Source organism: Desmodus rotundus, chromosome 10 (assembly GCF_022682495.2).
Source record: "Desmodus rotundus isolate HL8 chromosome 10, HLdesRot8A.1, whole genome shotgun sequence".
NCBI lineage: Eukaryota > Metazoa > Chordata > Mammalia > Chiroptera > Phyllostomidae > Desmodus > Desmodus rotundus.
Genome location: NC_071396.1, coordinates 38,269,878 through 38,297,616, shown reverse-complemented (window position 1 = coordinate 38,297,616; position 27,739 = coordinate 38,269,878). Strand labels below are relative to the sequence as shown.

The 27,739-nt window shown below is 54.0% G+C and overlaps 2 protein-coding genes across 5 annotated transcripts; one reads left to right on the top strand and one right to left on the bottom strand.

Annotated features, from left to right (window-relative positions):
- The first annotated feature begins 4,358 nt into the window (after positions 1-4,358).
- On the top strand, positions 4,359-12,159 carry DNAJA4 (DnaJ heat shock protein family (Hsp40) member A4). The gene is made up of 7 exons (XM_053912664.2): positions 4,359-4,677; positions 7,422-7,602; positions 9,277-9,381; positions 10,259-10,486; positions 10,577-10,807; positions 11,686-11,786; positions 11,882-12,159. The coding sequence occupies exons 1-7, from the start codon at positions 4,546-4,548 to the stop codon at positions 12,095-12,097; spliced, it is 1,194 nt and encodes a 397-aa protein (XP_053768639.1). The 5' UTR covers positions 4,359-4,545; the 3' UTR covers positions 12,098-12,159.
- An 84-nt stretch (positions 12,160-12,243) lies between these two features.
- SKIC8 (SKI8 subunit of superkiller complex) lies at positions 12,244-27,165 on the bottom strand. 4 transcript variants are annotated; one of them, XM_024561711.4, is made up of 11 exons: positions 27,094-27,165; positions 24,746-24,796; positions 24,172-24,199; positions 22,447-22,552; positions 21,925-22,097; positions 18,365-18,513; positions 18,003-18,096; positions 17,542-17,635; positions 15,997-16,089; positions 15,444-15,522; positions 12,244-14,699 (listed from the first exon to the last, which is right to left on the bottom strand). In XM_024561711.4, exons 2-11 carry the CDS (start codon positions 24,755-24,757, stop codon positions 14,610-14,612), a joined length of 918 nt encoding a protein of 305 aa, XP_024417479.1. In that variant the 5' UTR covers positions 24,758-24,796; positions 27,094-27,165; the 3' UTR covers positions 12,244-14,609. The 4 variants fall into 4 exon arrangements, with proteins under 4 accessions (XP_024417479.1, XP_024417480.1, XP_045052450.1 ...); XM_024561712.4 differs by lacking the exon at positions 27,094-27,165 and adding an exon at positions 26,792-27,083; XM_045196515.3 differs by lacking the exon at positions 27,094-27,165 and adding an exon at positions 26,864-27,083.
- Between the last annotated feature and the right edge of the window lie 574 nt (positions 27,166-27,739).

Sequence of the window (27,739 nt, the reverse complement as noted above, 5' to 3'; positions counted from 1 at the left end):
CAGAACATGGGAGCCGGCCGACTCCGAGCAGAGGCTGACCTCCTGGGCTGGAGGCATTCTATTCTTATAGGGTGGATACCTCCTGGCTAGTTTTTGGCGGGATTTATTGCGCATGTACAGTAGTTGTATTACTTTAAAGCTACTGTGCACGTGGTCTCCCACAATTCTCTGTGATTGGCCCCGGAGAAGAGGGCTACATGATGCTAACTCATTACAATGGAGGAGGGATCCTGTAGCACCTTCTGTGCAGGTGCAGTCATGAGTCACCACGACTCAGGGCTTTTCCAGAAAGTGGAACCACCGGTCTTAGAACGGGGTCTCCGTCTTGCATCTACGTCCTTTATCTTAGCCCTGGGGCAGCTCTGGAGTTTCGTCCTTCCTGACTATCTCCTGCCTCCAACTTACAAAGGTATTTCCCAACGTTTATTAAAATGAGTATGAAGCTGTTCTTTCAAATGTCCACATACCACCTCTAATATCTCATCGTAGAACACTTTTAGAACCTTTTATAGAAAAAGCTGGGAACGTTCTTTTTTGTTTTCATTAAAGGACGCAAAATGTCATTGCCGGTAACAAGAGGAAGTTAAGGAAGGGCTGGCTGAGGACAGGAGGGAAACGGGTCGCTCACATCCTCACTGAGGGCTGCGAGATGCTGCGGATGTGGATGGGGAGAGACGAAAGGCGAGCGAAGGCCTGTTCGAGCGCAGGAGCAGAGAACTGTGCAATGATGGGGAGGGGCTGAGGGAGATGAGCTGAATCACTGCCCACAGCTATCCTGCAGGCTGCCCAGGGAAGGTCTAGAGACCTGCATCTGCCCTCACACTGCAAAGCCCTCAGGAACGAGGCACTCGGAACGGAAATGGTGACAGAGAGAGAAAGGTGTCTTGGGGGCCAGACAGGAGGACTGCTGTGTACTTTGAACATCAGCCTCTGGCCTACCTTTTTGTCACCGTTAAGATAGCCTGGGACTCTGGCTAGAGGCCTCCTGGTCCAGGGGCAGGGCTAAGGCAGAACTACCAGCCTCTGCTGGCCCCTCATGGTTGAAGAACCTCCCACCGCCCCAAGTTTCCAAGGAAAATTTCTCCCCCTCCCCCTCCCACCCCTAAGGAAGATTTTTAGAGACCTGGCAATCACCACCTTCCTCCCACCACCTTCCTCCCGCCGCCTCCCGGCCACCACTGTGGGCCTGACATCTGGAACCAAGTGCACCTGGGTGTGCTGCGGCCCTGTCCTCTCAGGTCCCTTTCTGAGCTGAATGGTGGGGGGTGGGTCCCAGGGTCAGAGCCCAGTCTCCTCCAGCTCCACAGAGAACCCAGGGAGTTTTGAGGTTCAAATCTCTCCCCCAGGGACTCAGACTCTCAGAGATTTAGGTCACCAGGGCAGCTCTCCTACAGGCAGGGCAGAAGTAGGCACAGACAGGATTCCAATGAGCAGGGACAGGGCCGCGAGTGGGTGACACACCCACCGAGGACTAGGCCCTTTGAGGGGAGGAAGCTGGGACAGAAAAGAAGGAAGGCAGCGCCCTGTGCCCAGGAGGCACCTTCTTCCCTGGCCTGGGGAGCCAGGGGTCCATGGATCTAGATGGCCCAGCACAGAGGTGGGGCTTGATGGTTCTTTTTTTTCAACATTTTATTTACTTTTAGAGAGAGGGGAAGAAAGAAAGAGAAATATCAATGTGGGAAAGATATATTGATTGGATGCCTCTCACACCCCCCCAACTGGAGACCCTTTCAGTTTGGGCGCCAGCCAACACTCAATCCACGGAACCACACCAGCCGGGGCCACAATGGTTCTTGAATTAGCTATGTGACTCAGGCCAAGTCACCTCACTTCTCTGAGACTCAGTTTCCTCATCTGTAACATGGGACGTCTTGGTTGCAGGGGCAGAAACCCGAACTGACACCAGCTTAGCAAAAGGACAGCACAGTCAGTCATGCGACCCAAGACGAGGTGAACAACTCAGTATGGGGGGTGAGGGGTGCAGACTGGGCGGGCTCTGCGCCTGCCACCTCCTTGTCCTCAGTCAACACTGGGTCCCGCCCTCCACAGACCGGTCCAAAGTGCAGAGCAGCAGCCGGTCTGGAAGTCCCATGTGATGTATGTAGCCCAGACCTGTATTTTCTCATGCAACAGCGGGCAGCGCAGAAATACTCTCACTACCTTGTGTTCGCTTTCCTCCCTCTGCACCTCACTTCCTTCCCCCCGCACTTCTGTGTCCTGGGATCGGCTCCCAATGAAGCCTCAGGGATAAGCTTTCTGTGGGCTGTTTTTAGGGACACCTGGGACAAAATAGCTGCTTACAAGCTACGTGACCTTGGATACATTACTCAACCGCTCAAGGCTTCAATATTCTCCTCCGGAAGACAGGAATTCCTACCTCACAAGGCTGCAGTGAGTTAAGCACACAGAAAGCACTAGAGCAGTGTGGACACTTTCAAGCAGAGCTGGTCTTTTGTTGTTTTTGTCACTGGGACCCTAGAAAGCTCTAACCGGGACAGGCGCAGGTCACCGTGAGGAAAACGGAGGTTTGGATGACTCTCTCCAGGGCTCTCCTGGGGCGGAGGGCGCTGCTGCTGCCCCTGAAGCTGCAGAGTGGGTGGCGGCGGGGGCAGGGCATCAACTCCTCACCTGTGCATCGACCATGTTGACATGGGCCCCCAAGGATGTCTGTGCCCTACTCCCACAAACCTGCGAGCATTAGCTTACACCCCCAAAAGCACTCTGTGTGATAAAGTTAAGGGTTTTGAGGTGTGACTACCCTGGATCATCCAGTGGGTCCAACGTAATCTCGGGGACCCTGCCCTATAAGAGGGAGGCAGGCGGGTGAGAGGGAAGATGTCCCGATGCACACAACCTGCAAGGGATTTGAAGACGCTGTGCTGCTGCCGCTGGCTTTGAAGATAAAGAGGCCATGAGCCCGCCAAGGCCGGAAGCTTCTAGAAACTGGAAAAAGGGAAGAAACGCAATCTTTCCCTCCAGCCTCTAGGAAGCACGCAGTCCCGCCAACACCCTCATTTTAGTCCAGTGAAGCCCATTTCGGAGCCCTGACCTCCGGCACTGGAAGGGAACGAGCGGGTGGTCTGAAGCCACCCAGAATGTGGCATTGTGGCAGCAGCCCAAGAAACGAACGCAGGGCTCCAGGCGAGGACTGTGCTGGGCACCGGGGCTTTCAGAAGCCTCCACTCGCTGGCATTTGATCCTCACCGGAGGACTTTTTTATTATTATTACTTTTTGGAGAAAGAGGGAGAGAGAGAAAGAGAAAGAAACATCGATTGCCTGCCTCCTAGAGACGCCCGGACTGGGGATCGAGCCTGCCGGCCTTCTTTTCATGGGCTTACGCTGCCACCAAGAGAGTCGCACTGCCCAAGGCTCACCGGCACTTCAGAGCGCTGGATTAAATACTGCCAGTATTTACCAAGCACCTTCCGTGTTTTTAGACACTGCGCTGGGCCTTGGGGACTGAGTGGGAGAGAGAGACGCAGCCCCTGCCTGGGTGGAGCGACAGTGTCCTGGGAGGGTGGGGCCCACCCCACCCTGGGTCAGAGGCTGGGCGAGGGGAGCTGATTATCTCTCACCAGCAGCCGCAGCAGAACCAGTCCCCACCTGGCAGTCCCAGGCCTTGTGCTTATCCCATTAGCTCCACGGACGGCCAAGTGACTGCAGCCCGGCTGTGCGCACTACTGCCCCCTGCCCTGTCTCCACAGGGCAGCCCGGGGGTCTCAGGGGCACACGGGGTCCCGCGGGGGGTCTGTCAAAGCACGAAACAGGCATCTCTATAGCGGGACAGTGGGAAAGCTGGAGGGGCAAGTCACTCTCAACCCACCCAGCAACTCCCCTCCTGGGAGTGTAACCAACAGCAAACCGTCACCTCCACGCCCCAGAGGACGCCCCAGAAGGCGCCCCTGCAAACAACTCAAACATCCCCCAACAGCAGCCGGACAGCGAGGAAAAAAGCCAAACGCGCAAAACAAACAACAACATCAAAACCCCCAGTAGGTGACTCCATTAATGTAACATGCACGAAAAGGCTCAGGGAACGTTTTAGAAGTCAGGACGGGGTGGGGGGGTGTCCCCTGGGGGTGCGCAGGGTTGGGAGGAGGCACGATGGCTGCTGGGTGTAGGTCTGATCCAGGACGGGTCTCGGGGCGCACGCGGCCCCCTTCCGCGCGCCTGGGGGTGCCCGGCGCCCGTGACCGCACAGAGGCCCCCGGCCGGCCCTGCCGACCCCGCACGGCCCGCGCGGGAGGTCCGAAGAGGCGGCCGCCGAACCCCCCGGAAAGTTCTGGGCGTTTGTGGCGTCATCGTCCCCGCGGAAACTACCGCCCGCGCCCAATAAAAGCCGCCGCGGAGACGCCGGCGCCCGAGCGCGAGCGGGAGCGCGACGGACGGGACCGAGGCCGTGACGGGACGCGGCCGTGACGTGGCCGTGACGCGCCCAGGGCTCACGGGACAGGGGGCTGGCTGGGAGGTGACCGGGCCGCGCGGGCGGCGAGGCGCGTAGCGGCCTCCTGAGCGGCGTCGCCCGCCGGCGCCGCGGGGACACGATGGTGAAGGAGACTGAGTACTACGACATCCTGGGGGTGAAGCCGAGCGCCGCGCCCGAGGAGATCAAGAAGGCCTACCGGAAGCTGGCGCTCAAGTACCACCCGGACAAGAACCCGGATGAGGGCGAGAAGGTGCGGCGGCGCGGGGCGCGGGGGGCGTCGCGGCGTGGACGTTGGGGGAGTGAGGCGCGTGAGGGGCCCGCGGGCGGGGGCGGGGGCGGGGGGCGGGGCTGGCTTCCCGCGCTCCCGGGCCGGAAGTGGGGGCTGCGCGCGTCTCCGGCCGGAGAAACCCGGTCGGGCTCCTCCGCGCGGTCCCGTTTCCTTTTTCAAACAGAGACATTGTTTCACGCGATGGTTCCACGCTCCCTCTGTGGCAAATGACTCCCGGCTCGTCCCCAGTAGCAGGGGCCCCTGGGACCCGCGTCCTGGAGACCGCCGTTCGCCTTTTCACCCGGGGCCCAGCCCGCCTTTTAGCCCCAAAGGCCCGGACCCTGTAAGCGGGTCTCCCTCGCCACTCGTCATTTTGTTATAAAATGTGGCTGTCCCCAGCGGGGTGCGGGGTGGCTTTTCTAGGAGCTTTGGAAGTCACCGGTTATCCTCCACCCTCGCAGTTACACGGGGCAACCGACGCTAATTCCAAACAACCTGTCTGCCAAGCTGGAGACAGCTGCTCAGGCCGGGTGGCCGGGTGGCGACAGTGATAAAATATTTATATTTAGCCACAGGTGCCGCCTGGGGCTGTCACAAGTTAAACAGCTTCCCTGCGGGACCGTGTGTCTGAGGCCGGCTGGGCTCGGGCCCGCGGCGGGGTGTCAGTGACCCCCGGAACCCGGTGTCTGAGAATCCGCGGGAAGAGGGGCGCCACCGGGGCCCTCTGACCGGGACCGAGGCGGCCTGGGCGAAAGCAGCGCCCGAAAATGCGCTGTTTGGTTTAACCCCATGCTTGTGAATAGCACTGAATTAGTGTCACGTAAGCGAGGCTCATGCTGCTCAAGTCTGCCAGGTCCCCCTCAGCAGGCGACGGGCCCACCCTCCAGAGAAGGGCAAAGCCCAGACACCCGTGTTCACAGCCGGAACTTCCTCCGGGAGGCGGTCCCTGGGCCCTGGGCTGAGCCCCTGAGCGGCCCTCAGCCTGCTGTGAGTGCGAGTCCGTGGGAGACACCCGTGCGCCCACGCGTGCCGGGAGGCTGGCTGAGTGAATGGAGCCAGAAAGAACTCCGCGTGGGAGGAGGACGAGAGCGCTCGGGGAGGGAAGTTGTTGCAGAGCAGGGGGATTGGCAGATGGGCAGAAGCGGGGTTGGAGATCGAAGGGGATGATAGAGACACTGCTGAGACGGTCCCTAAAGAGAGCTCGTTTGTTCGTTCATTCACCACATAACCCCCCCCTCCCCCGCCTGGTCCTGCCGTGCGCCTGGCACACTGTGTCGCCCTTTTCTTTCTGTGCAAGTCTGTGTGTAGCGCTCGTCCACTTCAGCCGCCGTAGGTGGAACCTTTTTCCTCCTGAGTCCCTCACTGTATTATTAATGCCTCTTCAAAAATAGATTAAGGCAGCCCTGTCCCCTCGGACTCCAGGACAACTGAGACGCTGTTGGTGTGTTGGTCTTTGTTTTGTGGCCTGTTGTCCCGTGTTGCTTAGCACTGGACGCTCTGCAGGAGTCCGTGCTTCTTTCCTCCGGGCTGGTTTCGGTGGGGTGGGGTACTCGGGGAGGTGGGGGGAGTCAGGGAGCTCCTCCTTGGCAGGGGCAAGGACAGGGCTGCATTCTTGGCTGTTACCTTAACCGACTTTCCAGATGCCTGTGTTGTTTTGGCCCATTTCACTGGAACTTTTAGTTTGAATAAGATTTTCATGAGAGTTAAAAAAATCATAAAGGCGCCATTCCCCACTCCCCCACCCCAGCGCAAGGTGCATTCCAGGATCACAAGCTGCATTTAGTTTTCCTGTATTTCTGTTTTGCAAAATGTCCTTCGATTTCAGTTTTCTGATTTTATCTCTTTACAAGTGGATTCCAGTGATCACATTTTTGGTGGAAATGCGACACTTGGGGTATCTTGTCTGTCTTAGGGCACCGAAGATACATATCTGAAGGTAGCACCCAAAGGATTTGTTGACAGGTGAGACAGGAGGGAGAGGAAAGGAGGTCCTGGCCTTGCCAATAACTGGCACATCGGGGAAACTGCGGGAGGGGCAGGACTTTGGGGGAAAGTGTAGGTTTGCACACACTGCTTGCAACCTGCGGCGGACAGGCGCTCACAAGGTGTCTATAGTTGGATTTCATGCTCGTAACCCTGTAAAGCAATCCTTAGGAGTCCTGGGCTGGCTCCGGTTGTAGGTGAAGTCCTGGCCTGGGCTTACTGCCTCCTAGTTCCATATGACTTTCCTGTCTGGTGCCACCTGAGTAGGGGATACTTTCCTTCCCACTGCCGTCCCTTATTTCTCTGCAGGGGCCCCGCCTGCCTCTAGTCCCGTAATAATGTTTGTCGCGTGTCTCCCACCTTACAAGGGGAGTAAATGGAAAAATCGAGTTCCAGATAACGGTCAGACCAGTTAATTTGGGGAGTTGGGTGCAGAATACCGCCAACATTGCATTCATATGGTGGGTTTGCTTAATAACACAACCCAAAGCTTACCTCGTTTAAAATGTTACTGATTGATTGATTTGTAGAGAAAGAGAGAGGAAGGGGGAGAGAGAGAGAGAAAAAGGATTGATATGTTGTACCACTCATTGATGCATTCGCTGGCTGCTGCTTGTATGTGCCCTGACCTGAGATCGAATCTGTAACCTCGGTGTATCAGGACGATGCTCTAACCAACTGAGCTACCTGGCCAGGGCACCTTATCTCTTTTTAATTGCTCTTTTTTTTTTTTTCTTTTAAAGTTTAAGCTCATATCCCAGGCATATGAAGTGCTTTCAGATCCAAAGAAAAGGGAGATTTATGACCAGGGCGGTGAGCAGGCGATCAAGGAGGGGGGCTTGGGCAGCCCCAGCTTCTCCTCCCCCATGGACATCTTCGACATGTTCTTTGGAGGCGGAGGGAGGATGGCCAGAGAGAGAAGAGGTAAGTGCTTTCAAAGACCTTACGCAGGTTGCATAGTTTCCAAATTGTTCATTATTGGAATCGGGACAAATCGTGTCTTAAGAGGGTATAATTGTCATGATTTGGGACCATTAGTTTTAACTACTTCGTCCGTCGTCTAGCATCCAGGCTTCCTGGGATCTCTTAGCACATCTAGCAGTAAGCTGCCACCCTCTAAATACCACGTGTACAGGAGCAGGTGGAGGGGTGCGGAGGAAGGAGGAAGGTCAGGTTCATCTTGCTCTCTTCTTCTGTCATTGGGGTCAAGCTCCTGAGAGTCCTGAGAGGCCTGGTGGCCCCCCCTGGGGTTGGCAGTGACGTCACTGCCAAGTGCCCACACTCTGTGCCCACACTCTGCCCCCCCCACCTCTGCCCTGGGTGGGTGCTCCGCTGTGTGCAGGGTGGCCCCCTTTTCTCAGCCTGCTCAGGATACTTTCTAGGCAACAAAATCTACCCTTTTATGTTTAAACATCTCAGTAAAAGCGCCTCCCCCTTCAGAATGCATTGAGATTAGCAGTCTGATGCCCATGAAATGAGTGAAGGATCTAGTCCTGAGCTGAATGGCCCTAGGCTGTTGTTTTTGAGTTCCGGGGTTCGCTCCTCCTAATTTTTCTGCCTCTGACCTCCTGCCAAGCTACAGGCTGTCCCCTGTGACTGTTACTGGTGATCTCTCATAGCCCCCATTCCTGCTCAGTGTACTGTTGATAAGGTGCTTAGGACCTCGTACCAGGCGGATAACCAATATTACCGCCCTGACAAAAGCAGAACAAAAAAGCTCTGCCTCGGGGTTTACGAAGGGTGGTGGGCGGTCAACAAGAGGCCCCTAAACAAGGCTGCACTGGTTCTCACATTATAGTTGACTTTGAGCTTCAAAAAGCTTGACTGGCGATTCTGTGAACTGTATGCTGAAAATCGCAGTGCTTTTTAGGGAAAAGTCCTTGCCCTGTTGCCTGGGTGTGCGGCCTGCCCATAGACCGGACGATGTGGATGTGATTAAAACCTTGGGCATATCTTGCCCAGCTCTCTCTCACTGTCTTGAGAGGAACGACTTCTTGCCCTTAATTCAGTCATCTCTCCAAGCTGACAGCCTGTAAACAAGGACGGCTTGTCTCAGGGGCTGCGAGCAGCAGCGAGGGCCCCAGTGCTCCGGGCCTGGGCAGGCGGGCACTGCGCCAGCACAGACGGACGGCCACCCTGAAGACAAAAGGCCCACTGTCCTGCTTGCGCAGACAAAAATGTTCCCACTTGGACACAGATTATAGGCGGGCTCAAAGAGTCAAGTGCGTGAGGCTGAAGGAAGTTTCACGCACCGCGCTGTGAGCAAAGGGCTCCTTTCGCAGGGAGAACCTAGGCAACCAATTTCATCGTAGTGTCGCTCTAGGTTCTCTCCGCCATCGCTGTCCTCAGATTTGGTTTGGTCATAAAGACGGAAAGTCTCCGTGTTGGAGTCTATAAATGATTAATTAGCTCCTAGCTAGAAGGGTATTATTGTCATCCTTGGCAGAGAGCCAGAGGAGTGGGCGGGGGAGGGGACAGCGGCACGGGCCCAGGCCTGAGCCTCTGGAGAGACTTCACACAAGGGTCATATGGGCGGCATTTGATACCGTGGTATGTTTACTCATGTTACTAATCGCTTTTTCTTCCCCCCTTGGTAAGGCAAGAATGTCGTCCATCAGTTGTCGGTAACTCTTGAAGATTTATATAATGGAGTCACAAAGAAATTGGCCCTGCAGAAAAATATAATTTGTGAGAAATGTGAAGGTAAAAACCGATTTCTCAGTGACTGTCAAAGTTCTGATCTGTTGTATCTGGAAACGACTCTGAGTGTTTTGTAATTCAGGAAAAGAATGCAACGGCCTTCTCAGAGGGAGCGCAGACTCAGACTGCCAGCCGCAGACCTGAGCAGCAAATGTGTTTCGTGTGTATATTTTTGTGTCGGCTGAGTATTTATTTAATATATGACAATTATTCTAAAAATTTAAAAATAAGACAGTTCACCCAACCTAGGAGTCAGCAAACGTTTTTGGTAAAGGGCCAGATAGTACATATTTTAGGCTTTGTGGGTCACGTGGTCCCTGTCACCACTATTCAGCTCAGTGCAGACACAGCCACAGACAATACAGAAACAAACGGATGTGCTTGTGTTCCAATAAAGCTTTATTTACAGACACAATCTGCTGGCTGTAATTTATGGATCCTTGACTTAAATGTACATGTGATTTATGCAATTTTAAAAATCTGACTTCTGAAGAACAGTCAGGTCCACGTAGTCCCACAGAGAACGGGCTGAGCCAGGTGGCCGCCCCACCCCATGACGGGGCTGTGTTCTCTGCTCTTCTGCAGCCCACCCTACTCGGTCGCCTGTGCCATGGGTGTTTTTCCACCCTGGGGTGGAAGAAACCACAGCTGACGGAGCTTTAGTACTGAATTTGGCTTGGCACCAGCAACACCACAAACGGTGGAGATACCATATTAACATCTTCCCGTCGTCTCAGCGAGAACCACCCAGCCACATACACCTTGCTAGTCATCTTTATAAATAGTCCAAGTAGTGGTTCATTCCCCATGGCTGTCCTGCAGCAGCCATGCCTCTCAGGGAAGAGCTGAGCTCTTGTCTGTCCCCCCACCCTGTCCGCAGGTGTCGGTGGGAAGAAGGGCTCCGTGGAGAAGTGCCCGCTGTGCAAGGGCCGCGGGATGCAGGTGCACATCCAGCAGATTGGGCCGGGCATGGTGCAGCAGATCCAGACCGTGTGCATCGAGTGCAAGGGCCAGGGCGAGCGCATCAACCCCAAGGACCGCTGTGAGAGCTGTGATGGCGCCAAGGTGATCCGGGAGAAGAAGATCATCGAGGTGCATGTTGAGAAAGGTGAGGCTGCACAGGGGCTCCCCTCAGTGCTCCGTACAAAGTGTGGTTTCTGAGAGAAACGGCTCATCAAAAAGGGACAATGTATTGTAGGCATGAAAGACGGGCAGAAGATCATGTTCCACGGAGAAGGCGACCAAGAACCCGAGCTGGAGCCCGGGGACGTCATCATCGTGCTGGACCAGAAGGACCACAGCGTCTTCCAGCGGCGAGGCCACGACTTGGTCATGAAGATGAAGATCCAGCTTTCGGAAGCCCTTTGCGGCTTCAAGAAGACCATACAGACACTGGACGACCGAGTCCTCGTTATCACGTCCCAATCAGGTCAGGGCCACGCATGCTCCCAGCCTTGTCGCTGTGTTTGTTTGGCTTGAAGCCACTGGCCACTTAGCCTAGTGTCACCCTTAAGGTGACTTAAGGTGACTTACACAAGTCTAATTTTAAAGTCATCATTACTGGCTTGGAAAATTTATGAATTTTAAAATAATCTCCTAGAAAAAAATTTCACAGTGGGAGTGGGGGGAAGAGCCTCAAACAGGAAATCTTGGGGGTCTAAGATTCTACCTGGAAACTGCCAATGTAACTAGAATTTTAAACTTAATTTTTGCGTAAGAGGAAGACCTAGCTGATGATAGGTGGTTTTCTGTCAAGTGGTTATTTGTGAGCCGTCCGCACGTTCCTCCAGCCTCAATGTTGTTGACTGCACGTGAGAGACATTTTAAAAACGGAGTTTTCCTGAAGACAGACCTGTCAGCTTACCCTGCAGGCATCCACAGGACTGTCTGCACACACCTGCAGGAGTGGGAGCGAGCTGCTCGAGGAACCAGAAAGGTTCTCGAGTTTGCTCAGTCCGCTAGCTCCCGTAGACACCAGGCTCCCAGCTCCCGGGAGGGTGGGAGTGCGAGAGGGCACCAGCGCCCTGCCTGGAAGGGGCTGAGGGGATGGGACGGCAGGCACGCTGAAGAGGGGAGGCCAGGCTAGCACCTTGGCTTGAAGCTGCCTCAGAATAACATGGAAGGTCCCTTGTCCGTGTCACAGGTCTGCATAGGTGTGGGGGAGGCTAAGCCACCCACACACCCTCGCCCCCCTCCCTGGGTGTGAGCGACTTTTCCTGTGGCCGTCTGAGGTGTCAAGTCAGAGGGCGGGAGTCTGACCTTCAGGGCTCCTCCACCCCCGTCTCATAACCACCTTTTCCGTGCCAGGTGACGTGGTCAAGCACGGGGACCTGAAATGCGTGCGGAACGAGGGAATGCCCGTCTACAAAGCGCCCCTGGAGAAAGGCAGCCTGATCATCCAGTTCCTGGTGAGTTGGTGCTTGGTTCTCCTGGGGCAGAGCACGTGGCTTCATTGGGAAGGGAACGCACCACGACTGCTCTCCCCCCATCTCGCCCTTTACAGGTGATCTTTCCCGAAAAACACTGGCTTCCTCCAGACAGGCTTTCTCAGCTTGAAGCTTTGCTGCCGCCCCGGCAGAAAGTGAGGGTCACGGAAGACATGGACCAAGTGGAGCTGCAGGAGTTCGACCCCAATGATCAGAGCTGGCGCCAGCACCGGGAGGCCTACGAGGAGGATGATGACGGGCCCCGGGCTGGGGTGCAGTGCCAGACCGCGTGACAGCCCCGCCGCACGAGCACACCATGAGTGTAAAGTTGGCACAATGAAAACGGCATCGCTTTGTCAGGCTGGTTGGGGTGTCCTGTGTATGTGTTCAGCATTCTCAATGGCTGAGTGTCCTTTTGGGTTTTCTTTTGGTTGTAACCTGTTATAGCTTAATTTATATTTAAATGTTTTAAGTGTAAACCACCTCCAGTCTGCATACGGAATCAGTTTATTTCCATGTTCGGGATTCGTGGTGGGGCCAGGGACTGCAGGGATGTGGGGAGCTTGTCGAGGCTTCGCCTGCCTTCGTTCTCCCACGGAAGCACAGTTCAGGCTGCAGCCCTCGGTCTGCAGCCCCCTGGGACCCCCGCCCACCCCTGGTCTGGGTCTCTTTCCCTTCCCTCTGAGGCAGGGGCACCGAGGGCTGATCTCAGGGCTGCTAACATGACGTTAAGAGTCCAGCTTCCAGCTGACCCTCCTCACGCGTAGAAGCACATCTGTGGACTAGTCTTGGCTGCAGCACCCGGTCCACGCGCACTGGGCCGTGGGCCGCCTTGGCTCCCAGTGTTCTGCACCCGAGTGAATGGAATGGAGTGTTACTCTGTCTGATCACCTCTCTTGGGGGCTTCCTGAACCTTCTAAGCCTCGTGGTGAGGACAAACCTGTTTTAAGTGAAACATGGATGTAACTGTTTGCCTGTGCCTCCTGCACCTTGTTCTTGGTGGTTTTAATGATTTTCTGTCAACAAATGTTGGAATGTTTGGCCACCAAAGTGCTTCCTTGTGAAGAAAATGAAACCTTCCATGTCTCCAGCAGCCTCAGTGCAGCCACCGAAGAATGTAGGTGGTTTGCCCCTGGCACTTCCTGGAGAACTGGTGGGTCTGGAGGGGCACACGACATCTGTGTTCCGCCTCATCCTCCCAGACTCAGCCCCTCCTGAAGGGTCATGCTTCCCGCCACGCAGCCATAAAGACGGGCTTCCTGCTCAGGACGAGTTCTTTCACCCCTAGCAGGTAGGCCACAGGTTAAATTTGGGGTTACCTCAACTTCGAGCCGTTACTCCTCTCCTTCCCGGAACAGTGACGAGGAAAAACTACCTTCTGAGCTGCGGGGTTAAAGCAGAGGCCACTTGTCACACGCACTCAGTAGATCCCACAGCACCTGCGAGCGTGGCGCAGACCCGGGGCCTCCCCTGGGAGTGTCGGGGAGAGAGAGCCCCCGACACTCAGTCACTGGGTCTGCTCGCCGTAGGTATAGAAGAGCCCATGGTGCCGCTGTGGTCACTGGTCAGGACAGACATAAAACCTGTGCTTCCCACGGACCCCACGTGGAAACCGGTTACAGACCGACCACACCTGCAGGGCGCCCTGTTCCTGTGCCGTGACTTCCTCACACACCATCGCCAGAGCGTTGTTCAGCTGGCGATGGGGCAGTTACATTTGGCTCCTTCTCACGTGAATGGAATCTGGAGGGTGTTGCTTACAATTTATTCCGCCTGTACGTCTGTCACTTTAAAATTAAAGTTGAGCTGGTATGAGACAAAGGACTTTGGTGTTTTATTTTCTGGACCTCAAATGAACAGCGTTGAGTGCCAGCTTGTTGATATAGCGGAATGAAGTGTCCACTGATGGAGCTTCATTTGGGGGACAGACCCAACCAGCAGGCAGTGACAATGGCTGTGAAGAATGAGAGCGACGGGAAAGGGCGGCAGGGAGTGGGAGGGCCTTGTTCCCCGAGCAGCTCCCTGAGCAGCCCGAGGGAGGACCATCCAGGCCTGTGTGGTCACAGGGAGTGAGCAGGGCGAGCAGGCAGGAGAGAGAAGCAGGGGCACAGGACCTGACTCACAGGCACATGACGTCACGACCAGTAAGAGGAGCAAGCTCCAGTGTCAGCTACGTACACCTCCCGTTCACATGCAGACCAGTCTCAGGCACAGGTGCCCGGGGCCAATGGGCAGGCCGCAGTCAGCGGTAGGCGTGGGCGGGAGCCTACACATTGTTAAGGCATCGATGTCCACCAGCGAGCTAGAGACTCCTCTGAAATTAGCAGGGTAAAGCAGAGAGTGTGGCGGGGCCGTTACTAGTACACCAAATAGGAAGGATGGAGGGACGTCCCCAGCCAGCCCGCTGTTCCCTGCAGTACATGCTCTTCCTCGTCACAGCTTCTGCGCAACTCAATGTCCTGGAACCCCAGGCTGAGCCTGTATTTCTAGGCTGTGCCTGGATCAGTAGGTACCTGCGTCTCCGTGGGAGGCCGACAGCCACTTTCACGTAACAATGCGACTCCTCTCACGCATGCCAGTGAAACGGCACACGAAAAAGGAGCACGTTCAAGCACCTGGTGTTTGCGCTAAGAACACGTGGGCAGCATTTCCAATAAAACGTGAAAAGGTTTGTGTTGTATCTATAAAATTTATGTTTCTGCTATAATAAATGCTGTGTTTCTTTGAAACAAGCTACAAAGATAAGGAATGATATGTTCGAACTGTACATTCTCTCTGCAGCATCAGCGTGGAAGACCTTGACATTTAAATTGGACAATCGTAGATGTGAATTTCCTGATCATCTCCAACAGACACAATTTTTGAGCCATTTCCATTGTATTTTACTCCCCAGACCTGTAAATAAAGAAAAAAGTTCTGCTAATGCCTTTATTCTTTATGAATGAACATCCTTACTATATTCTCATTTCCACCCTGGCTGGTGTGGCTCAGTGGATTGAGTGCCAGCCTGTGAACCAAAAGGTCACCGGTTTGATTCCCAGTCAGGACACATACCTGGGTTACAGGTCAGGTCCCCAGGAGGGTGCGAGCAAGAGGGAACCAATCTCTCCTTGGTTGGTTCCCAAGGAGAACTTACGGATAGTTCTCTCCTCCTCTTTCTCCCTCCCTTCCCCTCTCTATAAAAATAAATAAAACCTTTTTTAAAAAATTAAAAAAAAATGCAGACAACTGTAATTGAACAATAATTTTTTTTTTAATTAAATCATTTCCTTGGACAGCTCCCGAAATGACAAGTGATGACTGTTTAAGCAGCGCAAACTTCTGAAAAGGAAGGTCCCGCCCAAGCCGCACCCAGCCAGGCTGCACCCAGGTAAGGGCCCCCGACACCGCCAAAGCATTTTCCAAACAGGGCGTTCAGAGGCCGGCAACTGGCACCACGCTCCTGGCCGACACAGGCCCCGCGCTGCCCGGGAGTGCACACCGCACACAGGCTGCAGGGCATCCGAGCAGCAGCAGTTGGCGCTGGGTCCACTGGCCCCGCGACTCCGGCAGCGGGGTGAGGAAAGGAGAGTTTAGCGCGGCGGCCGGTCAATGCTAGCAAGCCACAGACAAAGCACTTTGATGGCACCGATGTCATACCTGATCCTGGTGGTCGAAGAAGGTGTGAACACAAGTTCTCGTCCCCACATCCCAGACCTTCACACTTTTGTCAGATGAACTATTTTAAAAAGAAAACATACTTGTATTACAACATGTATTTGTATTACAAAAGTTCTCAGACTGGTCTGAAGTTGGAAGGACTCTTGACCAAACATTCCACACTCTCGCTCCACCGCACTCAGCCTGCATTCACCCCGGAGCCGGCCAGGGTGCGGGCTCTGAGGGGTGGCTGTCCACTCCCAGAGCAGCCATCTCCCGGGGGATGTGACCCGCTCGGCCCTCACCTGTGGGGTCTCATCAGGAGTCTCACATCCCTTAACCCCGAAGGCAGAATCCTCAGTTTATAAGGAAAAACTACGAGTGGAACTGTTCAAAAGAATCCACGTTTGTTCCAGCCAAGGGCAGCTAACTTTGCAACCGGAAAAAAACCACGCTGCAGAGGACAAAGACTACTGGAATAAACATGGGTCACACCTTCTTCACATTTTAAGGCAGTGCACATTTTTGAGGATGGGCTGAGAATCATAAGTACCTGGAAACAAAGTGAGTGTCGTCGGGACAAAACGCCACGTTCAGCACCCAGGACGCATGGCCACTCAGCGTGCCCGCTAGGTTGGCATGTTGTCTGAAATGAGCAAGTGTCACAGAAGACGGAGATGTCGTCAGCTTCGGAGTAAGTCACTGCGGGTACGTTATTAACTCTGCCTGCTTAATTGGACTGAATGTGCTAGTCTTACAACAGCATCAGTAGATCTAAAACCCCCTTTTCAGGGAAGGAGCATCACACACCACAGAAAGCAAGCTTCACAGCGGCATTAACCCAAAACGTGTTGATGCCACCAAGAGCCAAGAGTAAGGTCCACAACCAGCAGAGCTTAGAAGCTCAAAACAAAGGAGGAGCCGCACTCCAGGGGCTCAGCGGGGGGGGGGGGGGGGCTCCGAGGACGGGAGGCTGCGGACAGCAGCAGGCTCCACAAGGCGCCTCCACAGCTCACCGGCACAGACTGTTTTTAACCTGACCAGGGACGGTGCAAGTGTAATTGCTACTGCCATTTTCACTTTCCAAAAAAGTGAAATGAAATGACCTACAACAGGAGAACAACCCTAAGGCCTGACTGAGGTCAGCAGTTTCGCCCCTGTGAACAGATCCCTGTGAACAGACCCCAGTGGGTACAAGGATGCAGCCTCCATGGGAAGTTTCGGGTCTTCATTCAGTACCTCCACCTCAGCCTGTTCCCCCCTGCAATGTAGGGGCGCTACTCCGTGCAGCCACCTCACGGGCTGGAGGGAGCACGGATGGAACTCAGCGATGAAGGCCCATAGTAACGAGAGCTGGGCCGTTCAGGCCTGCCGCACCCCTCCAGGCCACCCGTCCTCGTGCGGCTCTCCAGAAGCTGCAGCTCTGTCTGACTCCAGGTCTATCAAAACCAGCAAGGAGTGCTGCCCCGACTGCCACGGGCGTGACTGGCACACGCGCCCTGTGGGTCCACACGCCAGGTTCAGGAGCCGGAAGCCAGAGGCACGCTGATGGCAGTATCGAGTCAAAGTGTAAGGACCCACATCTACCACCTCAGAGGGAGCCCCGGGGGAGCAGGCGTGGGGCTGAGGGCGATGGGAAACACCAGGCTTCAGAGGAGAGCCGTCAACCAGAGAGGAGGACTGACTCCGGCCCATCCTGGGACAGACCCCGATAGCGAAAGGCTCCCTGACCTGGACCCGGCGCAGAGGAGAGCCGGTGGGAGCGGCCCGCCCCTAGGGAACTCTTGGCCATCACCCTGGGCAGCTACAGTCAGGGCTCTGTCTCCCCATCTTCCCACTACTCTTACCTACCCCAAAGAATTTACAACCAGTGAGCCCCGCCAGAGACAGGATGCCTGAAACACAGCAGCAAGTCTCCGGTCCCAGCAGGTAACCCGCGCATACTTCCCCGCAGGACACTCTGCACTCACAGGCGGGGGCGGCCTGATGGGAGGAGAGGCTCCCCCGCGACCCCAACACAAGTCTTTAACAGTAACAATGAGAGACAAGCAGGCACTGGTGTTACGTGAGACACCGTGGGTCTCAACAGGTAACTCACACATCATAGATCTTGATGTAGCCGTCATCCGAGGCGGTGACAAGGAGCTGAGAGTCCGGGGAAAAGGTCAAGGAGCGGATGGGCATAGCATGGCCTGAAATTCACAAAGGCCCTCGTTAACCTGGTGACCACTGTTTCCTGTCCCTCACAGGAGTGTCCTACCAGCTTTGTCCCTTCTAACAACACTGGGCTGCTTCCCAGAGGGGAGGGTACAAACTAGACCTTGCCTTCTCATGTTCTGGAATCATCCATATAACCCAGGCCCCTCCTCCTGGAGCTATTTCTCCGCAGCTGATTATCTAGGTGACGGCTGCAGCAACAGAACTGAAACTCGGAGGCACCCCAGGTTTCTGAGGTTGCTATCTTGCAGATCTACTGCTCATCTGCCATTCAGTGAAGCAATACTGCTTCCTCTGGGGTCTGACATCCCCGTCTGCACAAAAGGAAGCGACGGGCCACACCTTCCAGTGTATGCAGCAGTTTTCCAGTCGCAATGTCGAAAATATTGATGATTCCGTCTATGGCTCCACTGGCCAGATACTTCCCATCGGGACTCTGCACACACAACACGTGGAGGACACATGAGACCCCCCCGTTGGGCCAGTCCCACCCAACACGCGCACATCACTGGCTGTAGCTCTCCCTGGCCGGCAGGCAGAGCACCGGCCAGGCGGCAGCTGTCTGTCAAGCCCCTGGGTCCTGCCCCACAGAACACAGCAGGCAGGCGGCAGCTGTCTGTTAAGCCCCTGGGTCCTGCCCCGCAGAACACAGCAGGCTGGGGGGTGAACGCAGAGAAGCAGACAGGAGAGCAATGTTTCCTTACGTATGCAATACTAAGAATGAATTTTCCTCTCGTGTCCAAAGAATATTCCTTTTTTCCACTTTCCACACCAAAAATGTTCACTTTTCCCACATGAGTTCCGGTGGCCAGGTACTGGGAATCAGGAGAAAAGGCCAAAGTCCAGGCATCCACTGAATAGGAAAAAAGAAACAAACAAAAAAAACCCATGAGAAAAGATGTGACGTTAATTTTAAAAACTTCTAAAACGAGGAGAACCAAGATGGTGGCGTAGGTAGACACATTGCGCCTCCTCGCACAACCAGAACTGACAGAAAATCGAACGGCAAGGGAGTCCGACACCAAGTAGATAAAAAAGAAACATATATCCAGACCGGTAGGAGGGGTGGAGACGGGTACCGGGGTGGAGAGGACTCGCGTGGCCGTGGCGGGACCGAGACTGGCAGAGTGTGGGATGAACTGGGCAGGCAGTCTGAGCACTAGCAGACCCTGTGGCCCCACATTCGCCCACAGATAAACCTGGACAAATGGCAGGGAGCGAAGCAGACCTTGTAACCCAGGGCTCCAGTGCGGGGAAATAAAGCCTCAAACCTCTGATTGCAAACGCCCGTGGGGGTTGGGGCGGCAGCAGGAGAAACTCCCAGCCTCACAGGAGAGGTCATTGGAGAGACCCACAGGGGCCTAGTGTGTGCACAAGCCCACCCACTTGGGAACCAGCACCAGAGGGGCCCAATTTGATTGTGGGTAGCAGAGGGAGTGACTGAAATCTGGTGGAGAGTGGCAAAGCGCCATTGCTCCCTCTCGGCCCCTCCCCCACGTACAGGTCACAGTGCATCAATCAGTGTTACCCCACCCCATCCCGGGAACACCTAAGGCTCCGCCCCTTTAAGTAACAGAAACGCCAAGACAAAAAAAAAAGGCCCAAATAACAGAACACTTCAAAGCTCCAGAAAAAATACAACTAAGCGAGGAAGAGATAGCCAACCTATCAGATGCACAGTTCAAAACACTGGTTATTAAGACACTCACAGGATTGGTTGAATTTGGTCAAAAACTAGATGAAAAAATGAAGGCTATGCTAAGAGAAACAAAGGAAAATGTACAGGGAACCAATAGTGATGCGAAGGAAACTGGGACTCAAATCAACGGTGTGGACCAGAAGGAAGAAAGAAACATCCAACCAGAAAAGAATGAAGAAACAAGAATTCGGAAAAATGAGTAGAGGCTTAGGAACCTCCAGAACATCTTGAAACGTTCCAACATCCAAATTATAGGGGTGCCAGAAGGAGAAGAGGAAGAACAAAAAATTGAAAACTTATTTGAACAAATAATGAAGGAGAACTTCCCCAGTCTGGCAAAGGAAATAGACTTCCAGGAAGTCCAGGAAGCTCAGAGAGTCCCAAAGAAGCTGGACCCAAGGAGGACCACACCAAGGCACATCATAATTCCATTCCCCAAGATGAAACAGAAGGAGAGAATCTTATAAGCAGCAAGAGAAAAGGACACAGTTACCTACAAAGGAGTTCCCATAAGACTGTCAGCTGATTTCTCAAAAGAGACCTTACTGGCAAGAAGTATTCCAAGTCATGAAAGGCAAGGGCCTACATCCAACATTACTGTATCCAGCAAAGCTATCATTTAGAATGAAAGGACAGATAAAGTGCTTCTCAGATAAGGTCAAGTTAAAGGAGTTCATCATCACCAAGCCCTTATTATATGAAATGTTAAAGGAACTTATCTAAGAAAAAAGAAGATAAAAAATATGAACAGTAAAAATGACAGCAAACTCAGTTATTAACAACCACACCTAAAACCAAAACAAAAGAAAACTAAGCAAACAACTAGAACAGAAACAGAACCACAGAAATGGAGATTACATGGAGGGTTATCAACAGGGGAGTGGGAGGGGGAGAGGGGGGGAAAGGTACAGGGAATAAATAGCATAAATGATAGGTGGAAAATAGACAGGGGGAGGGTAAGAATAGTGTAGGAAATGTAGAAGCCAAAGAACTTCTAAGTATGACCCATGGACATGAACTATAGGGGGGGACTGTGGGAGGGAGGGGGTGGGCAGGATGGAGTTGAGTGAAGGGGTGGAAATGGGACAACTGTAATAGCATAATCAATAAATACATCCAAAAATAAATAAATAAATAAATAAAAACTTCTAAAACACTGGTGGGAACATAAAATGGTACAGCGACTTTGAAAAATGCTTGACAGTTTCTTAAGTGAAATCAAACACTTTCCATAACACCAGACAATTCCACTGCCAGTAATCCACCCAAGAAAAAGAAAATCAGGTCTGGGGCAAGGCTTCCCCACGGATGTGCAGGGCAGCTTCACTCAGAGCCACACACTGGGAGGTAGGTGGTGCCCCCTGACAGTGAGCCGATGCATGAGTGTGTGGCTCTGCAGAGAGGGACCGTCTAGGCCACTGAGAGGAGCGAACTGCTGCTCCGTGCCCAGCACCGAGGACCCCGAGCGCGTCGAGCCTGAGACAGGATGATTTGTGCCAGACGATACGATTCCACCTACATAAAACTGTTCAAAAAGGCAACACTCTAGACACAGACAGCAGGTGAGTGGCTGCCTGATGCTGAGGGTGCGACAGACGGACCACAAGCGGGCACGAGGGAACGGAATGGACCGGAGTGCCGGCCGCACAAGCACCGTGCGCTACTAAAACTGGCTGAGCTGTGTACTTAACTTTAGAGTGTAATTACACAGGTGAAGTTCTATCTCCTTAAGACTGCAGATGAAAGATGGACCAGAAACACTCTCACACAAAACCACAATGTGACCAAGTCTTTTCTGCAAACTTACAGGGATCAGGATGGGGAAGAGGTGCGGTTAGAAAGGCAAATCAGCTAGTGTTCTGGTACAACTGAGTTGATTTCAAGGGCTCTGTCCCTGGATGGGACGGCCAGGCTGCAGACTCCTGCCCGTGCGCTTTGTGCCTCCCGGTGGGCCACGGATGCTACATTAGCCTTTTCTTCTTGGGAGCATGGAAACCCCTTCAGACGCAGGCAGGCAGGACTCTGGGAGCCGGTGGGGCCAGGACCCAGACGGACCCAGCTGTCCACTTGCTGCCCAGGCCGTCTCCCACAGGACGCGCCCTCAGCCCTGCCCTCCTGCACCTCCTGCCGGCCAGGTCAGAGGGAAAGGAGAGAAAGGCTGCCCCCCAAGTCCTTTGCCTCAATCCTGGGGCTCGAGGACCAGGGACTTGGTGTCCCGCTCAGCCCGCAGGACAGTGAAGGAGAGGCCTGGGCTCTTGGTCAACAGCAGCTCCTGGCACAGATGAGCCAGCTCCATATTCCGGGGGGAGTTTTAAAATAAACTTTCTTACAAATTTTCACACACACCTTCAAAGTAATAAAAATCATTTAGCTCTATCGCAGATGTTACAAAAAAGCAAATTAACTTAGAAAATGCACAATTAACAAAGAAGGTTTATTAGTCAAATAGCTCTTTTTAGTATCTGCCTGTACTCCTCCAGGACAACAGTGTTTATCCGAACAGACGTGTAGCACCGCCTCCGAGGGGCCGCGCTCGGGCCCCAGGTGCCCGACCTGAACTCTTACCAGGTCCTGCATCTATGGACTTGATCTGTTTGCCGTTTTCCAAGTCCCAGAGACGAATGTGAGCATCGAGAGAACTGGATGCAGCGATGGGCAGGGTGTGGCTGATGTCCACAGACACCACGCCCAGCTGGTGTCCCTCCAGACTCCACTGCAGGTCCAGCCTCTCGTCACGCCTTCAATGGGGGACAAACAAATGGACTTCTTCACACACAATTGACTGTGCCCGGCGCCTGACCGTGCCTCCCGGCGTCTGAGAAGTGGGGAACCGGAGACACTCAAGGAGCCCCTGCATGCCACAGGCAGCCACGTTGTAACTACGGGCTTTTTTCTAAAAAACTCTTGGGCTCAGCACTGAATGACAGGAAAACGAGGGAGAGATGGGCTGCCCTTTCACACCCCCATGCTGCTGCTGCTTTCTTGCCTGGCTAACAGTTAGTACTTTCCTGAATTCCCTTGGGAGCCTGGACGCAAACCCTTCAGCGCCAATTTCCAAGGCTGTCTGTGAGGGGCGAGGATGCTCACCATTTCCAGACCTTCACCAGGTCGTCCAGGGACCCCGTGACCACTGTCTCTGAGTTTTCTTTCTTGTTTGTCCCCCACGCCACTGACCAAATGGCATCGTCATGGGCTAGAATGGAGGACATTTAAAAAGTTATTTATCGACATGGTAGGATTCAAATTTACCACACACAAAAAATTCATTTAAAAAGACTTCACACAACCTCTAAATTGAATGAGCTAAATGCGGTTCCACAATTGTCAGGCAAATCCACCTGTCTGCTTCCTGTTTCACAAAGTGCCTTCCTACAGAGCTTTTATTACAACCGCAGAGCCACACGCGAGAACTGGAGGTTCTGAAGGAGCCCCCTGCCCACAACACACTTCCCAGCTGGGTGGCAGTCCTGCAGAGCTCCAGCACACGTCCGTCTGGAACGGCTACCACCACCGGACCCAAACGAGCAGAACCGGCAGGGAGCCCTCCCCCCACCACCCAGAAGAGAGACCTAAACCTGCTAAGAGCGACCTGCCAGGTGTCTAGGAAGCAGCAGGCAGCTCGTGTGGGGGCCGCAGCAGGTGCTTGCAGTCCTCTGCTGCTCACACGAGCTGTGCTATGCTCCAGGGGCCAGTTCCGGCATGAGTCCTTCTGTGAGCATTTCCTCAATTAATCGCCACTGCTACCCTGGGAAGGAGGCACTGTTAACGGCCCCCTTCTTCTACAGACGAGGAATCAGAGGCCTGGAGAGGCCTAGTAGCTCACCCAAGCTCACATGCTAAGAAGGGCAGAGCTAGGCATCAAAGCCAATCCCTCCAGCAACTAAAGTGCCCCTGGAGCTGCACGTGTGCAGGCTGCCCCCGTGGGCCACACGTCGGGTCAGCAGCCCTGGCAGGAGCGTGAGTGTGGCAGTGCGTGTGGAAGCTGTCTTCCTGCCTGGCTGCACTTGTGCAGGGACACTTCTGCAAGATGTGCATGTAAGGGCACTTCGCTCAACAACTGTGAGTCACAGTGTCTTGGCTCTGATGACAGTCCCCACCCGACGCGACCCAGATGGCACTGGCTGCATCCAAGACAGCAGACTGGGTGCCCAGCCAGCTCCTAGTTGCCCATTCCAGCTAGGGTGGAAGAATGCTTTAGCTTGAACTTCAGACCACCTGAACGTCACCTGCTTAGGGCGGAAGACACTCATTAGGCATCCACACGCTCCCCGGGCCTTTCCCAACTCATCCGTGCTGTGCTCAGAGCTGAGACGTGTGCAGAGTCCGCTATCCCCTTTCTAGGTGTGGTGCCCACTGTCACGGGCCAGCCACACTCCCAACCAGGACTTGGACCTGCCCCTGCTGCAGTCCCTGGTGCTCCCACCTCACTGTCACATCCTGCACTGTCATTAAGGTCAAAGGTCCTCTGTGGGCTGAGTGAAGACCCCCGAAGCAAGTTCTGAGTTCAGGGCCAGGCTCCAGTTCAGCCCCCCATGAGCTGACACTCAGTGCATTTCCTTGCTTCACCTGGCAGCTGGGAAGCTCACGGCTATATCCTCAGCCAGGAGTGCTCCGGCCTGTCATCTGAATGCCTTTGTTTGATTTTTGTTGTTTTTGTTTGTGTTTAAGTGTATTTGTCTTCATCTGCCTCTGCCAATTTTGCCACAAAGCAAGTACACTTGGGAGTCTGGTCGGCGTGACAAAAATCCTAAGAGACACCAGAGACAACACCGTTTTTACAGGGGAATTTGTTCGAGTGGGCAGGCTGCTTACCTTGCTCTTGTTTGAAGAGGATGCTGTACTGAAAAGGAACAGAAGCCGCATTAAACCCGTGCTCAGACCTCAGACGCCTCACACCCCCTCCCTAAAATGCCTGCCCTGGCAGACACAGTCTCCGCGGTGTCGCCCTCACCTCCCGCCAGCTCCGGGGCTCCTGCTCACGCAGGGTTTGCAGTCACCCCAGAAGAAAGTTAGCTCTAAGGAAACGGACTAATAAATGTGCTGTGGCCACCAGGAAGCTGAGCCCACTTTGCAGCTTAATTTTTGCAGTTGTATAAAGCTGCACGGCCTACAGAATAACCCGTTCACTTTGTCCCTAAGCTTATTATAAAGATGTGTCTCTCCTTTCCTGATCTCTGTTTCTTTTTTGTTTTTGTGTACGAGTTCACGTAAGTTCCTCAATTCCTCTGTGACCTGGTGAGAGTCAGAGAACAGAATCCCCCCGGAGTGGGCGCACTCCCCTGGTGCTGCCTCACCTGCCCTCGGAGGCATGGCAGCCTCGCTTCCTCAGCGCGGTGCACACCCGCCTAACAGACCCGCTGGTGTCCTCTCCTCGCCTCGGCCTTACCTGGTTGGTCATCTCCTTAGCCAAGGATGAAGGGCGGAAGGCCAGACAGCTCTGCGGAAACAACACCAGGGTTTCAGTTAGGGGGTGTCGCCAGGACAGAGGGGGCTACAGGAGGTTCCCCTTGACTAAGGAAATCAGGCAACTCTTTGCCAGGGATCTGCCCTGACCCTTTCCTATGGGTCCATCCCAGGAGTTCCCATCACAAGCCCCTTGGACTGCAGGGACTTGACTAACACCTACCCCCTACCATGTTTTCTTCTCCCCAAGTCTGACCACAGAGGGACCAGTCTCTGCTCCTTCCTGCTCATCAGAGAAATAAACCATAGGCCCTTTTAACCTTCCACTGCTCCCAGGGGGAATACCGGGTTAGGCCCTGAAAGCTTCTGGTAACAACATTTCTGTTAACCGATCAATACATAGCTTCATAGTGTGTGTGTGTGTGTGTGTGTGTTTCTGTGTCCGACACCCTACTCACTCTGCACCGATAGTTCCTTCACAGTGAGTTCCTGGCCAGCAGCAGTGTGCAAGCCTAAATGAAGCTTGTCTCACACATGCATCGCCTCTGCCAGGCATAGCACGGCTATCCTGCACTTAGGAACACCACGAGAGCACTCTGGTGCCGTGCTTGGAGGCTAGTGTAAACCGTGAACACCAACAAAAAGCACAAATCTGCACAGATCGTGGTGCTACGGAGACTGGAAAGGGCACCTGTTCACAGTGTGAGCCGAATGAGAAGGCAGAGCGCCTCCTTGTTCACCTATGTGGTGTGTGCAACAGGTGACCCGAACTTCTCGCTACCGCACACACGCCCTCAGAGGGCCACAAAAGCACTCTAAGTATTGATTTGGGGGCTACCAATAAATTTCACTCATAGGCAAGTTTGCAAATACAGAAGCTGAAAATAATAAGGATCGACTGGATGCTGAAATATGATTTTATCGAAAACAAACTTGTGCGAGTGTGACATGCCACTTGTCAGTAACACATTATCCTCACACAATATCCTCAAATATGAAGATACTTGTGATTTCTACTGGTGACAAAGTGGCACTGTTAATGTTGTGATTTGCTGCCTACATTTATCATTGCAGAGAACACTAAATTTCTAATAGAGGTTAGAGAACATAAGGATGCAATTTTTCCTCTCACCCATGTTCACGGCCCCCTGCACTCTATTCATGAGCAAAAGAGATCACACAGCTAAGGCATCCAGGTTCAGGTTACTTGCTTTAACTTTGCAAATCCCAAAAGGCTACTGTGAAGTTTTTCCAAGAATACAGGAAATAAAACAAAATAAAACCCACAATGTCTAAATAACCCTTGCCTGTCAAGATCACGTCCAGGCTGGTGGTGCTCAATTCATGTGCGACCCAAGAGCTGACACTGCCCAGGGGAGGACGGACAGTTTTGCCAAAGTGACTGGCATTCAACCTCTGCTCAGGCACCAGCCCTCTCCCCTTCCAACTCCCCCCCCCCATATGCAGCAACAGAGGGAAACAGAAAAGAGGAGGAGGCTCACAGGAAGCCAGCCTCTGAGAAGCACCCTCCTCAGACAATGGCGTGATTCCATCAAGGGGTCACATTCGAGGATGTATTGAGTCGGGCCCACACACTTGGATTAGCTCGCTGAACCCTCATTTTCAGTAGGAGAACCCATTCGGTGAGTTTTCTTATTATCATCTCCTTCCTCACCGGGGAAGTGAGTCTGAGAGAGGTGAAGGACGCTTCCCCAAAGACGGTCTCACAGTAGGTGATACAAGCTATGTTAGAGGCCACCAAGCTACATCACCTCCTACACCAGTCTCTGGTAACAAGAACTTCAGAGCCCAGGGGACCCCAAAGCCCGCTTTTGCCCCCTTCTCTCTCTAGGCAATTATCTCACAATCCCTTAAGCGGAATTCACGTTCGCTCCTCTGCGTCTACAAAAGGCACCTCTCGTGCCTGGGTGGGAGCGCTCTGGCATGAATGACTCACGACACCACACGGGACTTGAAGCACGGAGAACCCGGCTGCGCTTGGACCTGTCCGGTGATGGGGGCTCGCTACCTAGGGAGACAGCGTGGCCCTTCTCGGGAGACGTTCGGTTAGGATGGTGCTTCCATCTCCGGGGACAGGCACCTGACCCGCAGTGACACCAGCCCCCATCTCCAGGCTGCGCCGAGCATTCCCAGGATGCACCCCGAGAGGCAGCAGGGTAAACGGAGTCACAGAAGCCTCCTCGAGCCCGCTGCCTGGAGCAGCTCCGCTTGGGGACAGCCTTGGGCCCACCCTGGCTCATCCGCCCCCCCGGCCTGGGCCGTCAGTGGCTCGGACGACGGGTAACCCTACGGCCCGGAAGCCAGACTCACCCACTCAATGTCCAGTCGCACACCCCGGGCGCACGTCGACGCACGCGGCGCGACCGCGACGCACAGTGATGAACTCACGAGGGGGGTGGGGCAACTCGCCCGCGTCCAGGGCGCTGGCGCGCGCCTCGGCGCGCCCTGCCGACGCCCAGCCCCGCAGCAGGGGGGAGTGGGCGTGGACAGGCGGGGGAGACCACGCCCAGTCCCGCCCATTTCCCCGAGGGGCGGAGCCGCGAGAACTTCTCCAGAGGAGCAGGTTCACGTTTTTGCGGCCGCAGGTGCGGGTTCGGGTTTCTCTGTTTCTGCTCGGCTGTTGAACTAAACCTAATGACTTCCCGGGATCTGATGTTTAAAAATTTTCAGAGAAATAGCGCTTTGTTCTAAAAAATGCAAGTCACAAGCTCTTAGTGTGACAAATATCAATGCAAGTGTAAATACCCCACCTCCAGATTATTGTAAAAGGCACACCGGTCACGTTTATGCCTCTCAATTTTATCTGTTGTCAGAAAACTGAAGCTTTCACCCTCTGTTCTCTTGCTTCCAAATCTGCTACTGTCAATATCCAGTTGGAGCAAATTGTTTCGGGTATTAAGTCAGTTTTTGTCAACCAAGAATTCAACTATGTAGCTCCCCCAAAAGAAATAGACTA

Bases quoted from the DNA above. Each gene is read 5' to 3' on its own strand.
- DNAJA4 (XM_053912664.2), top strand. From the start codon at position 4,546: ATGGTGAAGGAGACTGAGTACTACGACATCCTGGGGGTGAAGCCGAGC. The intron at 4,678-7,421 runs GTGCGGCGGCGC...TTTCTTTTAAAG, and splicing joins ACCCGGATGAGGGCGAGAAG to TTTAAGCTCATATCCCAGGC. The intron at 10,487-10,576 runs GTGAGGCTGCAC...AATGTATTGTAG, and splicing joins CGAGGTGCATGTTGAGAAAG to GCATGAAAGACGGGCAGAAG.
- SKIC8 (XM_045196515.3), bottom strand. From the start codon at position 26,890: ATGGGGGCTGGTGTCACTGCGGGTCAG. The intron at 17,636-18,002 runs GTGTGGCCCGTC...TGTGAATTTCAG, and splicing joins ACTGCTGCATACACTGGAAG to GCCATGCTATGCCCATCCGC. The intron at 16,090-17,541 runs GTGAGTTACCTG...TGCTCATTTCAG, and splicing joins TACATCAAGATCTATGATGT to ACAACATGCCAACCTAGCGG.